Source organism: Talpa occidentalis, unplaced genomic scaffold (genome assembly GCF_014898055.3).
Source record: "Talpa occidentalis isolate TD23 unplaced genomic scaffold, MPIMG_talOcc4v2.1 talOcc4.4, whole genome shotgun sequence".
In the NCBI taxonomy this organism is placed as follows: Eukaryota; Metazoa; Chordata; class Mammalia; order Eulipotyphla; family Talpidae; genus Talpa; species Talpa occidentalis.
Window position 1 is genome coordinate 130,393,795 of NW_023604295.1, and position 18,399 is coordinate 130,412,193.

Here is an 18,399-nt window from a genome sequence, read left to right on the forward strand (position 1 = left end):
ATGCATTTGTTTGGGAAAAGGAAATCTATGATTTTAACAATATTTCTTTTTTTGAGTCAGTAAATAAAAGTTTATTTCATTCAACCAGTAGTTTGTTCCAAGGTGACATTGTATTGCCTTTTATACGATATATTAAAAGATGACATAAAGCTATGCAATTTGGACATTTTGGAAAATTGTAGTGAGAACATTTAATGTGAGATCTATCCTTCTAAAATGTTTTAAAATGTGTCATACTATGTTGTTAATATAGGTGCAATGCTGTATAAGAGTCCTCTAGAACTTCATCATCATGTTTCACAGAAATTCATGCCTTTTGAACTGCAGCTCCTCCTTACCCTCACCCCCACACTAGGCAACCCCCATTCTATACTCCAGCTCTATGATTTTGACTATTTTAGATACCTCATGTAACTAGAAACAAGCAATATTGTCCTTCTTTAACTGGTTTATTTCACTTAGCACAACGTCCTCAAAATTCATTCAAGTTGTCACATATGATAGGATTTCCTTCCCTTTTAAGGATGAATAGCATTCCATTGTATGCATGTACTACTTTTTTTTATCCATTCATCTATATTTAGGTTGTTTCAACATCTTGTCTACCGTAATATACTTCATTTTTTGTCTCATTTTCCTTGTAGTTGGCTTTCATCATAGTGACCTTATATATGCAGAACTTATGTTCTGCCTTCTGGCAAAAAGTCTTAGTAAATGCCAAGAGCTGTAACCTACACACTATGAATAAGCCAAGTATATGCTCTGTTATAAAAAATTATCTTCCCCAGAAATTATTGGATCTAACAAATAAACATTTTCTACACTGAGAGGTGAAAAGGAAACATTGATGTTCTAGAGGTTTCACTTACACATTTTGCTGTTTTTCTTAAAATTTGTTAGTTTAAGAAGAAAACTATAGCCTACTATTAGAAATTTTAATTCTCTTCATATGTAATAATCTGATAAGCTGTGTGTTTTAATTTCCCCCCTATGAATGATGTAGACAGAGAACACAAAACAAGGTATGTCACCCTCTGTAATTGTGGGAGCAGATATCCTGCCATTAAAAATGTCACCTTCTTCTCCACATCAGACAAGTCAAAGTCTAAGCTGGAAACTTTGAAAAGACAGTAAAAGCTATACCCCCAAACATGTTCTCTGGCATTTATTAGTGTTATAATTTTTGCTTCAGGAGAATAAACTTGCCCCTTTTATAATGAAATAATGTACTCAATTATTTGCCAAAGTCTCACTTCCACAGCTGCTGCTGCCCTTATGTTGGAGACCCAGAGGGGAATTTGTCTCACTGTCATGGAGAAGAGGGAGGAAACTCATCTCTTTTGCTCCATGAGGTCAGGAGGTGGATGTTAAGGAAGACAGAATAATGAGTAAATGTCAGCAATGTGGTATGATAGAAAAGTGTAGAATACAGAGTATGCTCTTAGACCAATCTCGACTCATCAGTACCAGCCCAGATCACACATCTGTACCGTTAGCATGGGAGTAAATATGCCAAAGCCTCTTTTTGTGTTTATTATGCTATCAGTTGGTCTGGTTTTTCACAATTTCTCCATCTCACATGTATAAATGTTTTCTAAAAAGTGATCCGTGGTATCTAGAAATCACCTGGGCTCTCCTCTACAACATCTGAATCAATGAGCATTCAGCCCCTTTTTATTTTGCTCAGTTTTAGGAGGAACATGCCCTCTGCTTTCCACTAGGTCCCAACATTCCCTCTCTTTAAAAAAATGTATTTATTTATATATTTTACATTATTGCTTATTTTGTACAATGTTTGCTTTCTCCTCTAAGTTGTAGTCTCCATAAAATTCCCACCACCCATTCACCCATGCACCATCACCATAACCACTAGTGCTCTTCCAGGCTCTTATCTAACATAGACCAGATTCTCACATTCTGGATATGCATCCTGGTTCTGTGTAGTCACTTGAGTTTGCAATGCCAACATCCTAACCAATATACTCTTTCCACTGCTGATACTCACCCTCTGTGTGTCTCCACCCTCCTTAATTACTTGAGGAGTTCAGCCCATAATTAGTGACCTCTTTCATTTGGAGGTTCTTCTTAATATTCTGAGTTCAGTTCATTTGGATCTAGACACTCAATATTATTTTGAATAACCCAAGCGCTCTCTTCTAGAATATGAAGTATGTTGTGGTGTAAGTACTCTCTCTTTCCTTTGTGGAGACCAGTGAGCAACCAGCTGGTGTTTCTAGCACCTTGCTCCCTTAGTTGGGGAAAGTAAAAAGGAACTTATACTCACAAAAGTTGGTGACCCTTGACCATTATTCAAGCACTCTAGCCTTACACGGTCTTGAGAGAGGGAGACACAAGCCAACAAAGATGATTTTCTGCAGTCTTCCTATCCGCTACCAAATTCATTAAGATAGGCAAAACTCTTCTTGTTTTGAGTTCGTTTTTTACCACTTCAAGATATTCCAGATGTGAGAAAATACTTTCCTTCTTCCCTTTTCACACTTCCTCCTACTCTTCTCACGTTTTTCCTCACAGAAACACATATAGTATATTTTCCTCTTTTCCTGTGATTAAAATGGTATTTCACTAATGCAGAGATCAGGGTCATATAAAAAAAAGCCTGAACTAGTCTAGGAGGCAATTTACATTTTTATTGCAAGGCATTTCAAAGCTTTTGAGGGGGTACCCCAGAAACTTAAATTTTCAAGTCTTATCTATAGAAATTAAAAGTTAGTATGAGTCACCGAGAAGCATTTCATCTGTTACCTACTTATGCGCGCACGCACACACACACACATATACACACACACACACTCAAAATTGTGAGCATGTCAGGAGGTGGTAATAGAAAATCAAAAGTGAAATTGTTTCATTTTGTGGAGGGACTCTTTATAAGAACAAATTGATGGATAAAAATTATTCCTGGACACTATGCTGACACTATGCTATACAAACAACCTGATTTATTACCCATAACAATGATGGTTTTAAAGAGAACATACTTTAGGTTTTGAAATGTTTCAAGTCTAAAGAATATGGGAAGCCAGTTCTAGGAGGAATACAGTCAGATTCTTAAATATAAAGAACAAAAAGATTCCTTTGAGCAGAGAATGGAAGTCCTTTTGCATAATATATATATAAATTATTAAACTGAATTTTCACTTAGCATAAGCAAAACTTAAAGAAGATTTGTGTTATATAGAAACTTTCTGAGTGAATCTGCATTATTACGAGAAATTCCATTTACATTACCAATCCAAGACTGCATTAGAATGAATTCCATTCAGACTTAAAACAAAATTCTAACACTGTAAGTTGTAATTATTATACTTTCATAATATTATAGCTTTACTTAGAATAAAATCTACATTATAAAAAATTGCTATTAAAAAGGATATGTTCCTATTAAAACATTTTAAGCTCTGGGTAACTAAGATTTCAGGCAATTATTTAGAGATCTTAAAACCATATACAATAAAAAATGTATCATTTAAAATGGATATGTTTAAGCAACAACAATAAAGCTTATTTTATAGAAATAAAGTAAGAAAATTTGTCCTTTTACCCAGGGTTGGGGTTTCTTAACCTATTAGATTAAGGATATAGTTAGTGTATCTATGAACCCCTAAAGTTTATGCAGAATTTTATGTATATATGAATTTTACATTTTTCTTAAGGGTAGGATCAATAACTTTCATCAAATTTTAAAGATATATGTGACCTAGAGATCCTTTTTTACATGGTGGATTTTTTTAATTACTCAGTTAAAAGCCTGAGAGAAAAGATTATTATTTTTTTATGAGATCAATAGCCAGCATGACATCAAATGCTATGAAAATATTGATTGGCCTACAACACCAAATGGTACCACTTAAATCTTTACTAGGCTAGATTTTTTAAGTTTATATAGTTTGCTTTAATTTATTCCCCACCCTTGTATTAATAGTCTATCTCTCTTACAACTGGCGCTAAACCAAACACTGAAAAGGAACCTTCTATTCTGAAAGTGGGGGGAGGGAGAAAAAATTTGCTTCCAAGTTGTGTCCATTCTGTCAAGGTTGACACATCATCATCTTCTCTGACATGTGTGAAGAAATCGTCAACATTAGCACCAATAGCTATGAAACCTTTAGCGAGCCCTCCACTCTCCTCCTATACAGACACCCCCCCACCATGTCTTGAATGGAGGTATGAGATCGTTCCATTCTCCTTTTGTTTCCTCTGTGGGTTATACAGCCTTGGAGGTATTAAACCTTTCCTTTCTCTTTCAGTTTCTTTCTCCTTTCTCCTAAGATTTAAAGCCTATAGTAGTTCTAACCAGCTAGGGTACATTCTCACTATCATCAGTGGCTGGTTTTCCTTTTCACTTCCTTTTCACACTATTACACTGCTAGGCTATTTTCAAATGCAATTCTTTCAGTATTTTGTAATGAACTCAAAGAACAGATTCAGTGAGCATAAAGGCAAAAAAATTCCATTTCCACTTAGTTGTCTTTTCTTTTACCCAGAATCCTTAGATTTACTCATGAATCCTTAGATTCATGAGTCATAAAAAAAAAAAATGAGGCAAACTAATTTATATTTTTGGAATATTTTCTGGAGCTAGACAGTAAGGAGAATTATACTACAAGATTTTTCTAGAAAAGGGAAAACTAATTCTGATGTGCGATATCAGACAACCTGATATCTTTTCACTGCCACAAGTACGAAAACTAAAACTTCAGAGGGAAAGTCTTCGTTATGCTGGTGCTCTCAAGCCTCAACCAAAATTACAACACAGTACTGTGTGAAAACTGTTTTTTTTCCCCCCAAATACACTTACTGCATTCATTTTCTTCATGTTTTCATGCTTTTTCTGTGTGTTTGGCACTTCACCTTCTCAATGCATTTCCTTAAAGTGCTTGCAAATAAAACTGGTGCTTTGCTTTCTCTGCCACATTGCAACAAGAGCTGTTTTATTAATTGAATCATTTACATTCTCTTCTTATTTTCTCCTCAAACTCAGCTTGGAAACCAGAACTTAACTGCCAATGTGCCGGAGGTAAATGCTTCACAGACACACAGTCAAACCACAGCAGAAGCCTCTTCTTCGTGCCTTCCTTCTGTGGTACCTTTTAGTCGAACCACTTTTTCACCAGATGGTGGCTCCAGCCCAGCATCACTGTCCCTACCTCCACCTGCTGACTTGTGGCCTTCACACCCGCACAGACTCCTGCCCCCTTCCCTCTGTGTATATAAACCCCCTCTCCTCGCTCCCAAGTGCCTTATCGAGGGCACCACCACAGGCGCTCTCACTACAGACTCCTCTCAGGGCAAGCAGTCCTCCTGCTCCTCCTCAAGCATGTCCTCCCCAGCCCTCCCAGATGAGTTGCAGATGGCTGACTCTGACACCGCTGACCGCTCTGAAACACCTTCCCCCACCTTAGATCAGGGGTCTGCTGTGACAGATGGCACCACCTTAATCACCCCTGCTGCCATGCATGTAATTATTCTTCCTTTGTCTCCATCATTTTTTAAACAGATCTCCAAAGACCAAGAGGACTGATTCCTCATCTGCCATCTTATTTTGTTGCAGGGCATTTTTATTCGCCTAGGTGTTGATTAGTAAACTGATTCTATGTTGCCCATCAAGGAAATCCATTACAGTCATCCTCAAATGCCTACTTGGGACTGAAAATTAATTCTCCTCATTCATTTTAGAGACAGTTACAGTTACACTGTATTGTGGGCTTGCCTTAATAGGGTATCTCAGAAATATAGATAATAGATATGCACATGTATATTATGATGATTAGATAGGATGGAAAATCTAAAACTGTTCAAAAATTTTAACCTAGTATTAAATCCTGGTAGGTAACAGTGCCTTAGAGAGTCATATGTCCTGTGTGAATAGTTAATACAGCCTCGTTTCTCACATGTGTGAATACTAACAGCATAATGCTACTTCTTGCTCTCCTGTCACTAACTGTTTAACTCATCTGTCTTAATAGGAGTGAAGGATGTAAACAATCTTAATCTACATTATAGGAATTTAGCCCTGTGATTTTTTTGTCATTCCAGTGTAGAAATTTTTGAACATGTTATTATTGTATATGTGAATAGTTTATTTTGCATGTAGAGCAATACATAAAAATTCCCCATGTATATTATATCATTTAAATATGTCTATATGATGAGCTGTCCCTAATAAATGATTTATGAATGGCTAACATGCTTCCAAATTTTACAGCACAGATTTTTCAGTTGCATATAATAGATAGACAGTGGCTTCAATGTGAAAAACACATAACTTTAGGTAAATCATGGGTAATTTTTTCTAAAATTGATTTCCTAATGAAATTAAAAAAATTCTTCTGATTGATTTTATAATGGAATTCCTAGGTAAAATTTTTGTTTGCTGCATAGTTTTTATAGTGTACCACTGTATAAATCTGCAAATTTCACAAAAGGGAAAATAGTATAAGCCATGTGTTTTCCAAGATACTGCAGTTACGGGAGAAAAAAGATGTTTTTTAGTATCTTCATTATATGCTTAATGGTACTTTTGACAGGTTTTGGTATTCATTCAATGGATGGGTATAAAACTTTGCCCTGAGATGTTCCATTTAGTGACTGGCTACACAAAGAGTCTCGCTTTCCGAGGTTACCATCACCCAGATTCCCTCCCCTACCTCTGGTGCCAGGAACTCAGCCAGCACAGAATTTTAACAAATGTTAAGACCCTTAATCAGAAATACAAAAAGGGGATGCTGTATGAATTTATGTACTAAACTATTTGTCTTTCCATTTTTAAGACTCTCCAGTAGCCTGAGAGATATACATATAGCTGTAGGCATAACTGGAGCTATATGTAACTGAAATTAAAATCAAAGAGCAGCTTGAGTTTCACATAGGTTTTCATGATATTATTTTATTAGTAAATTTCAAATTGTCTTAACATGATGAATTCTATTTACAGTATTTCTTTTTTTAATCCCTAATCAATATTATGGCAATGATCAAAATTGGATTCAGGGCAACTTTCCTAAGTTTAGTGAACTAGTAATGTGATGGCTTTTAATGTGACTTTTCCTGCTTTTAACATGTTATAACAACAATATTAAAATTATATTTACAAAGTTCAACCAAACTTAACTTGTTTAAGGCTGCAAAAATATTCTCAAATAACCCATCAAAGGCACATAAAGACTCTGAAACATTTGTGTAGGCCAGAGCCTTACATTTATTTGAATGTCCTGTGCTCTTCAGAGAGAAGACCTCAAGATACAGCTGCTTAAGACATAAGAGTGATTTCTGTAACAACTAGAAAAGTACTTAATCAATAAAGCACAGTCACTGTAATGAAATGTTTGTTGACTTTAGGCTATAAAGTAATGAAATTATTTTTATTCTAGGCCATTTAAAAACAACTACTTTAAAGTGAAAAATTACAGAAATATGAAGTTAATTTTCCATCTGTGTTTCAACTTTGCTAAATAGATTTTTAATTTAAATTTAGAGAAAGCTCACAATATAGTTCTTTACATACGTGTGTTTGTGTATATGCATCTGCACAATCCTTTTAACTGAGTGCTCTTACTAATGTTTTGTCTCATTTGCATGTAATATGTAATCTCTACAATTCTCAGGGCTGTGTTTTGGAGAGATAAGCTTGCTTAATAGTGGTGAGCTCAATTTTTGAGCTAAGCTGATTCAATTCAATTAGAATATGTATCTATCGAATATCTACTATGTTATTAGTACCAGGTTGCTATGTTACAAACGATATATATATTGAAAAAGTATATATATGAACATCTCCAATAAGAAGCATGAAATACTATGGGGGAGGGTATAAGACACTCAGATATAAGTCAATCAAAAACAATATTAAAAAACCAAACAGAGGCTGGGCGTGCTAAATGAGATTGGAATAGGGAGAAGCCAGTGGTTTCACATATCTTGGAATGCTTTGCCAGGTATTCATTCTCCAAGAATAGATTGCTTTGTGACGTGAAAATCCCAACAATTGTGTTCCTTGCATGAGTCACCTTTCCCTGGAAACGCTCAAGGATATCCCCATCTAAGGCTAAGAACCAATCCCTTTCCTCAGGTCACAGACCATCATTTTGAAGCTCATGTGCAGAGTAGTGTGACAGTGCTCTGTCCACTTAAGCCATGGTTTTAAGAGAAAATTTATTTATACTGACTCCTCCTGATACCTTTGGGCATCTCCTCTGGCAGAGGGGTGTGCCCACAGGTCAGCTGCTTCCATTCTTCCTACTCACCTCCTGTGCCCTCTGACATTTGGGGAAATGATCTTTAGAAATAAAAGGAGATAGAGAAGACACTGGGGGGAATAATGTGCCCTGTCCTTGCAGACATTAGTTTGCAAAGTAAAAAGGAATTTGACAGTTCATTACTGTCATGTGAACAGAAGTCTTTTGCTGTCACATGAAGGAATGGTGCTCACCAGGGACTCCAAGATATAACTGGATGTCTTTGCACTTCTCTCAGAGCCAGATAACAGTGAATGGAAACTCTGGAGTTGCTGTGAGTCCAATGAGTTACTATCAAAGGCCGTTTTCCCCATCCGCTTACTCTCTACCGGGTTCATTCAATTCCAGCCTTACCATGCATCATGGCCGGTCACTTGGTAAGTCATTTGATAGTCATTTCATGGCAGTTTCAATATTGCAGGTCTGAGCCACTGAGCAAAATATTAAGTATCAAAGTAATTTTCTAAAAAAAAAAAAAAAGAGGATGCAGGAACATTAACATATTACTATTAATGACCTTATCCTAGAGGAGCAGTTCGGGGTAGGGGAGACAATAGGCACCCAGTTATCAAAGATGAAAGATGATGAGTGCTTCTGCAGCTGAGTCTGGAAAGGTTAGGTGATGGAGGAGGTGGGGTAGGAAGAGAGAGAAGATGGCTAGTGGGTCAGTGGAGTGTTCTCACCACCAGGATATTCACATGGTGCATTTCCATCAATGCCACCATGTTCAGGACAGCCCCTTCTTTGATTGAAGAGTTTCATTGCAGAAAATTCTTTTGATATAAGGAACTGTTTTAGCCATTGAGGCAGCCTAACCAGAGGAGGCATTGCATCACTAAGTAGTAAATAATAAAACTTTTGCTTCCCAAAGTAGTTAACTACTATTCAAACTAAGGCTATAAGACCCTCAGCTAGGGATGTGCGTTCCTTTAATGGACAGTTCCATAGTCTTATAGAGTTCTTAATCCTTTGGAAATTAACAATTAGAAGAAAGCTGTAACTCACCTCCAGAACAAAAAATAATGAAAATTTGAGCAGTCATAAAAAAAATTTTCAGCAACAACTTTCACGGGGCTCATGCACTCTTTGAAGCCTCCTGGTAAGAGGCTGAGCTACATAATTATAGAAAAAAAATTAAATGTATTTTATTTATTTACACATATAAGAACTGAGGTGTAGCCCAGAGGTGTGGGGTGTGGGGTGAGAGGATTCACCAGAGATAGAGAGGGGAGCAGAACAGGCAGATCTACTGAAATACATTGCTCAGGGGAGCAGCAGGCAAGACAGAAGAGGTCTGCTGAACCATGTGGGTTATCTCCCTGTCTGGGGATCGAACTTGTGCCACGGTGGTTGGCTATAGCTTGATAGCACTGAGACTTAACCCCTGTGCCACCAGGGAGGCTCATAATAGGAGCATTTTTATGTGGCACAATGCATTAGGACAGTTTAGCAAATAATATAATGAATATTTCTTAGTTTTAAAAAATGTAAAAGAAAAACACAAAATATTAGCAAAACAACAAATCAACCTATCATGTGAATTTCAACTGAAAAAGTTTCCCTGATAGTGAGCAACTAAAAGTTTTCAGGACAGTGAGAAACAAGCACCGCCAAAGAGCAAGGCCGACCACAGCACAGCTCTCAGGAGGGCAGGAGAGGACGACTCCTCTGGCTACCCCACCCACCCACAGAGAAAGAAACCGGAATGTAGGATTTTATCTCCTGTTATCCTCTGACACCAGGCAGCACCTCTTCCAAACACCACTTTGTATTGAAAGAGCAGGATGCCATTAATTTACCCAGGAACATCTTATGCCCACTTCCCGCATGTACATTGTGAAACCACCGTGTCTGGTCAAACAAACCTCTATAACTAGATGACTTAAATGTAGCCAGGAGACTCATTAAAGAAAAATCTAAATATACTTTTGTCTTCTCTAATGCTGCTCTGGGGATCATCTATGAATCTTACAGTGCTGTCCTTTTGAGTAGAAGGGAGTAGAACTTCCTTGTGCCAAAGTGTCACCCTTACACAAACAGTCTACAGTAAAGTAGTGTAATGGGAGTGTATTATATCTACATTTTGTGTGGAGCTATGCAGGATCACACATTTATAATAAATGATTCTAGTAATATTATAAATGATCTAGAAATTATTCTAGCCATAACATTTTCCCAAATAATTATCAAATTCTGACTCCCTGTCCATATTGCCTGTCATCATGAACACATTTCTCCCTCCCACCCTACCAAACAAAGCAGATAAATGCTTGAGTTTAGACAGACTTTTTACATTAAAAGTTATCAATAGGTAGATTTTACATATAAACTGTACTACATAGAATGAAATTCCCTATATAAATATTGAACAAATTCCATTTGGCTAATGCTGAGGTAAGTCCTGAGAATGTATAAATCTGTTCCACCCTGGAGAAACTTGATGTTTAGTTGAAGACAAAAGACTGCAAAAAATGAGAGCTACAAACCATATAAGAGGATAATAAAGGAAAAGGCTAAACTGTTTTATGTGAGCTCTCAGTAGTATCTTTGTAGTATCTTATGAGCAAGGTGTGAAGACAGAGTTGCTACTGTTACTTGGACTGACACTTTGCACCTACTAGGTGCTCAAAGATATTTGTTGTTTGAAAGAAATATTAGGGTCATGGTGCCCATTTTTTGAAATTAAATGGAAAACTATAGTCTAATATCACATTGTTTCTTAATTTTCTGTTGCTTTAAAAAAGCTGCTTCTTTTACAAAGAATAGCATATAAAGCAGTTTTATTCCTATCTTTTCCATTCTTCATTGGATTTAAAGTGCTTTTCTACTGTGATATGAGCAAATTTGAAAATAAAAAATATAATAGTAACAGCAGTTATAAAGCTTATAAGATACTAGCTTACAGAGATCTTATCTCTTACCTTATAATGAATTCAGTATTCTAAAATTTTATTTGTAAAGGTTTATATAAATTTTCTATAAGCATAGTCATTTATTTTGAGATTTATATCATTTGTAGGGGAAGGGAGTATAATCAATCAATACTACCCTCAAATATCAGGATTCTCCCATAGCCACATAAAAAGAGAATTTACTAATGACTCATCTGACAAGCCATGGCAAAGAATCATTCTTGGTCATTGATATTTCAAAGCTGATTGGAGAAAAATAGGAAGACATATTTTCAGTTGTACCAGATGAATGATAATGTTTATTTTCTTAACTATCTGTGAATTAATTGTGGAATATATAGTACATGTGTGATCTCTGTTTCTGATGAAATTATGCTAAAAGTTAATACAGATGGCATGGAGCTAGGAACCTAAGAAATCTCATCTAATCTATATTGATTAGGGCAATTTTTACACTTAAGAGGTGGGATGTTGTGGGTTTTGTTACGATAAAGTAAAAGCAAAGCTGTTACCATCATCATGGCTGCTTAAATAAAAACCAATGCTAACAATTTGCAACCACTTATTTATCCATAAGCCTGCATGTGAATTTGTGAATATCCATATGTCTGCATGTGAATATTTTCAATGTGATTTTCACTTTAACTTTATTTTTATGAAATCTCTATCATATCAATAGTCCTATCTATTGTCCTAATATAAATATAAAAATAATATGCATGTAATTTATTTTATAATAGTAAATATAAAAATTAAAGTAATGTTAATGTCATATATGGAAAAATGTAATATCATGTAAGCTGTGATATGAGAGAAGTTTGCTAAACTTGTCTTAGTTTCTGCCCCCTCAACCACAAATAGAATCTTCCCCACCCCACAATTACCAGAAGGGTAAGATGAGGTAATGTGTGCACAATGTTTTCTCAACATAGTGGCTGCCTCAGGTCCAAGGGCCCAAGGTTCAACAAATTTCTTCTTCCCCTCACCTTTCTTCATAAAATGTTGAGGACTTTTGTGTCTTTTCAATGTACATGTAAAAATGGGTGACTCAAAGTTAAGGTAAAGAGTAAAAGAGATAGTGCTGGAAATAGCTTTATGTTGCATAAATAGAATCACCATTCATTTATAATTACTTCTGCATCAAATAAAGCCTTTTGCACCACACTTTTCTCCATAGACTCCACAGAGACATATCCTCAGCATGTGCAGTCCCTGGACAGCTCAATACCACTGTACAGATCGTCAGAGGAAGAGAAGAGAGTGACGGTCATCAAAGCCCCACATTACCCAGGGATTGGGCCTGTTGATGAATCTGGAATCCCCACGGCCATTAGAACGGTAAGAAATACCAGCAAGGTAGATCCCTAGGGGTGGAATTGCCGGGTTGTATGGTAGCTCCATTTTTAGTAGACTGAGGAATCTCCACACAGCTTTCCACAGTGGTTGGATCATCAGTTTGCACTCCCCCCAGCAATGTAGGAGAGTTCCTTTTTCTCCACATCCTCACCAACATTTGCTTTTGCTTGTTTGATATGTGCCATTCTCACTGGTGTAAGATGGTATCTCAATGTGGTTTTGATTTGCATTTCCCTGATGATAAGGGATGTTGAACATTTTTTCATATGCCTGTTGGCCATTTGCATTTCCTCTTTGGAGAAATGTCTTTTGAGTTCTTCTGCCCATTTCTTGACTGGATTGTTTATTTTGTTTTTGTACGTCTACTAGGGATCTACCCAAAGGACACAAAAACATTGATTCAAAAGAACACCTGTACACCTATGTTTATTGCAGCACTATTTACAATAGATAAAACCTGGAAACAACCCAAATGCCCAAAAATAGATGACTGGATCAAGAAGACATGGTATACATACACAATGGAATATTATTCAGCAATCAAAAAAGATAAACTCATGCCATTCACAGCAATATGGATGGAACTAGAAGGAATTATGCTCAGTGAATTAAGCCAGAAGGAAAAAGAAAAATATCAGATGCCTTCACTTATAGCAGAAATATAGGGGAACCAAATAAGACATCAGTGTAAAAAAAATAGTAACAGCACAAAACACAACAAAGCAAAAACGGACAATTATAAATCAGAGACATCCTGTAGGGGAGGAGGCGGGAGAGGGATCAGAGGGAGGGAGGGAGGAGCACAGGGGACTGAGGTGATGGTGCACAGGTGCATTGGGGAAGGAAACTCCATGGGGACTCCACCTGAGGGCGTGGGGGAAGCAAATATTGTTTAAAAATGAACAAATGTAAAAAAATTTTAAAAATTAATATTATTTTAAAAATAAAAAGGAAATTAGCAATTTATTAAAAAAAAAAAGAAAAGAGCAAAACGCAACAGGAAAATAAAAAAGAAAAGAAATACCAGCACAGGCACTGGGGAGGGGGGCGGTGCAGACTCTACAAAGGCTGAATTGTCAATGGCTTTGTGCATTCCTAGGGTCTTATATAATGAGGCTTGCCCTCCGTGCCATCGGAGTCCTCATGAATATTGTGCTGTGTGTGGCAGAGAAAGGGAACTGTCGACTGAAGATAATGACACGATATTTTCCCATTTTCTTTTTAAGAAAAGTCTGTTTTGTATGGTGTCATTATTTTTACCTTTTTTCCAGGAGCATTAGGGCCATAGGAGCAAAGTGAAGGAAGGAGAAAATGTGGATTCTTTAGCTGCCTTGAATTCCCACGTGCATTGCAAATAACCCAGTGGTGTGTTTCTTGAAATGGATGTGCATTAACGCCTGGCGAGGGGAGCTGTGAATTCAGGGCTGGGAGGGGAGATGATGGAAGTGAGGCAGTTAATGTCATGGAAAGGCAAAACCGAGGGAAAACACACAGTCGAGGTGTCCCTCTTCAGCTGTGCCTGCTGAGAGCTCTCTGGGGATGACAAGTGAAAGTGTCTGGATTTTTTTTTAGTCTTTAAGCTCTGCCAAGCCATAGCTCAGTGCGTCAGGGCAGCCCCTTCTGGCAAGGCTCCGGTAGCAGAGGGAGCTTGGGCAGGCAGCTGCTTGTGACCAAGTCCACTTGAAGAGAAGGTCTGTGCTGGCCACGGGAGGCTGAGGAAGACTGAGGGACAGCATGAGAGCCGCAGCACCTTTGCAGGTGACCTGGGGGAGGGGTGGTGCAGGCGTAGGGCTCTGGCTGCTCACACTTTGCCTGTGACACCCACTGGGTATTGGCTGGGATGTTGCCAAGAGCTGCTTCCCTGAAATTCAGAAGTGGGGGAAGGGGGCACACCAAGACAATAGTGGCCAGAGGAAAAGAACTGGGGAAGAGAGCAGAACAAAAAGCCGTGGTCAGATTGGAAACCCTGAAAATGACCTAAAGGCTAATTATGGGGGTTTCCTGCCCTCTTGGAATTTGCATTTATTAATGGGGTGGATGTGTTCCATGAATAGAGAGAATATTTAAAATCAAATATTCCAGGAATCTGTACTCAAAAGCAAAGCTGGATAGTAGTCCCTGGTGTTTTTGACTAATTACATTCTGGGAATGATGAATGTGACTAGTGATAAAGTCCTCAAAATCTCTGTTGTCATATTTAAGTGACAAGAGAAGTTCAGGGATTGTGACTCATGTTCTTAATCTTACAACATTTATGTTCTGGGGATGGTGTTTTGTCGTTTGTTTCATTTTTAAGTTTCTGACTCAAATGATTAAATGAGATTCTTTCCTAATAATGTAGGGACACAGTGTCAGACAAAATGGTGTCGTTGGTTTTAATTGAGCTTTTGAGGCATGTACATTTGCAAATCAGAAAAACCCTGCTTTTATGTACAGATTATGTCTGAAAAGATTTTATCTGAGACCTCTGGGTGGGTTTTTAAGTCAATAAATGATCTATAAAAAATGAACAAGTAAAGCTGGTTCATTTTTTAAATCCATAAGACAACATTTTCTTGATTATCGATGACCTTACTGGTTAGTTTTTCAAAGAAGAAAACTGAAATAAGTGTGGTTAAAGCTAAAGTAATATTAAAATGTTTACGTTGTTTACTTCCAAATAAAAAATATATTAAGATATGCCTATCAAGCACATATATTAAATATTCAATATCAGTTTCCCTTCTATAAAATATAAGCAACCCAGAAGTTCCTTAAAAGGAACCATCATTTTTATGCACAACCATACTCTTATTTAGACTTTTAAAACTTTACAAAGAAGGTGAACTCTGCAAAGGTCTGGAAAGACTCCTCTCTTACTCCATCTCCTATTTTTCAGCCTTGCAGAGCACATCCCCAAGTATAGTTGTGTTTATAAATGTTGAGTCAGGCTGTCTCTGAGTCGCAGCAGGCCAAGAGTTTCCAAGGTTATTTTTCTTCCTCATTTGTCTGGAAAATAAAGATGATTGGATTCAAATTGCTCCACCCGGCTTTCTGCTCAGTGTATCCTCCAAAGGCAGCACCACCTCCACGTCCCGTGCTGCAGTACCATTTTAGACAAGCAGCTTATGCGAAGGAAGCAGAATTTTGTAAAGTAGCCTGGAAACTCTAGAAAGCCAAGAGTCAAAAAATGTTCCTTTGAGTTATCTGAAGGAACAGCAGCTGTTCCACTGTCTGCTATCTCTCATGTGACCTGGGATGTCTGTATTATCCTTTCGTTGACATTCTATTCTAATAAAAAAAAAAGATTTTTATTTATTTATGTGTACAAGAACTGGGGTGTAGGCCAGAGGTGCAGGGGTGGGGAGAGGATTCACCAGAGACAGAGTGGGGCACAGAACAGGCAGATCTACTGAAATACACTGCTGAAGGGAGCTCACTGCCACTCTTAACCACAATGACAATCATCGCTAGGGTTCCCATCCCATGAAATTGTGTAATTAGGGCCAGCTAGTGAAGTGAAATACAAGATTCTTTTCTCCCAGTTCAAACATGACACCATTAAGGATTTCCGAAGTTGCAAATCGACAAGAACAAAGAACTGGTGCATAGAGATTATGAATCTTTTCCTTTTGGGGGACCTCTGCATGTTAAATCAACAGAGCTCTGGTGTTTTGTAAATTGTAGGAAGGTGAAAATTCAGGTGCCTTTCATCAAGGTTATAGAAAATAGCTAAGCAATAACTGGTAGTTAGTGTCCGTGCAAGTTTATTTTGAAGAATGTGTATAAAAGCAAATTTCCTCGCATTTGAGTAGCCTTTGATTTACTTAATCTCAGTATTAGCCATAACAATCTCCTTGATGACATTTATAAAGGGAACTTTAAACGCTGAGCGTACTTCTTTTAGAAAGGGACTGAGAGTTTTAGTATTCTCTCTTACCAGTTTCATATTCCCCTTTGCCAACCAACGGGGCATTTCTGGCATCTCTGGGCTCACCATATAAAGCTAGCAGATGGCTCAACTGAAACCCGCCCAATATATGCCCTCCAGCAAGTGAAGAAAAGAAACCCTGTCTGTCAAGTTACATTGCCATATACAGTGATATAAGTAACTTATTCGGCTTCCTTGTTGTCATTGGTTGTATCCAGGTATGGTTGAAAAACATTTTTGCATAAAGTGACATCTTATTTTCTCCTGCTGAATGCTGTAAAGAAAATAAGACTAAAAAAGAGAAATCAGTCATTTATGAAAACAAATGTGTCCTAAAGATCCACATCCAACTACTTTGCTGCACCAATAAATAATAGCTCTGCTCCTTCATTGTGGCCCGGTTCCCACCAGCTCCCACTGTTTAAATATAATGCAAATTAGCAAGCCCCTCAATTTTTTCATTGAACAAAGAGCCTAGAAAGAATGAAGAGATGATTTGCAACAGTCAAGTAACCCTTAATGGTTAGTCTATATCTGTCGTGATTACCACAATCATATATTCTTAGACATCAAAGTAAATTTAGATATAGCACAAAACAAATTCCAAATGAAACATGCAAGGACCATATTTCTGAGAGAAAGGTTAGGATATGAATTTAAACCAAAGTGCAGTCTCACAAGCTCAATACTATTTTTGTGGCAGTCCTAATATTTTTTATATTTTATCTCAAGAGAACTGCCTCAGAAAATCTGGTATATTTAGTTACTGTGCACAGAATGGTCAAATTTCTTGCCTGAGTAGCTTGGAAATGTTGAGGTAAAGATCTTGCCCAGCAAAATCTTTAGTTATTATTATAAAAGTGTATGTCTACATTCACAAGTATACAATAGTGTTTTATAGATATGCAATAAGATGGGGTTCTATCCAAATAAACCCAAATTTAATCATTCTATAAATACTTGTCATTCCATGCTATTATTATTTATTGGGAAATGTTTATATTCTGCTCAGTTTTCAGCCTTTCTGTATATATTGCCTCAAATCTATTTCCATAATATCTTATAATATAGATATCATTATTTCATTTTAAAGAGGAGGAAACTGCAGTTCTAAAAGGTTACCTGTAACCTTCCCAAATTCTTATTGGTAGGAATTATTAAACAGCAGTTAAAGGAACAAAGATTTGAGCCTGGGTTGATATGACATTAATTTAAACTTTCCACTAAACCCACTATTTCGATCATGTCAAAAGCCTCAGCAACATAAACAAGGAACTTATGCTCTCAAGAAACTTACAATTTGGCAAAGCAAATGTTACATATTTTATTATGCTAAATTTTTAAACAATATCCATATTTTGATATCCTCTAAGACTCTGGATTGTCTACTACATCCAGTATTTCATATAGACTAGTAAATATCAAATTTCTATTTCCCTAAGTCTAAGCTGATCAGAATACAGTTTGAGTCAAAAATATTCCCTAGTTAATTCTAAAAATAATGTCCTGAATAGAACACTCACTAAAATTTTTTTTAGGATGATGATAATTGGCATCTAAATAAGTTAACCTAAACTATTGCAACACTATTCATCTTATTCTGTGAATTTTATATAAATATGTTTGCATAAATAGCAGGTACCTAGTGCTGCACACAAGTATGATTTGGTAAAAATGAAATCACCACTCTTAATGTATCAATTCAGTCTTCACTCAAATAAGGGGTTATATTCATAAACTACATAGAAAACTGAATAAATTACCTATACTGTCATTATGGAATAGTAAGAGATCAGAAAATGTATCACAGAACAGAAATCCACTGTTTAAAAAGATAAAACAGGGCCTCCCCGGTGGTGCAGCAGGTTGAGTGCATCTCTGTGAATCTGTCCGCAGCCTCTGCAGCACAGGGTTTGATTCCCAGCCAGTCAGGGAGATATACACATGGTGCGGCAGACCTCTCCTG

At 37.0% G+C, this 18,399-nt stretch overlaps 1 protein-coding gene across 1 annotated transcript in view; it reads left to right on the plus strand.

The window, feature by feature from the left end:
• SORBS2 (sorbin and SH3 domain containing 2) overlaps window positions 1-18,399 on the plus strand; it is a 143,745-nt gene that overhangs the window by 65,209 nt on the left and 60,137 nt on the right. The window contains exons 7-8 of the mRNA XM_054701028.1: window positions 8,494-8,632; window positions 12,345-12,505. Coding sequence (XP_054557003.1) covers window positions 8,494-8,632; window positions 12,345-12,505 — 300 coding nt within the window. The remainder of the gene's footprint in view (window positions 1-8,493; window positions 8,633-12,344; window positions 12,506-18,399) is intronic.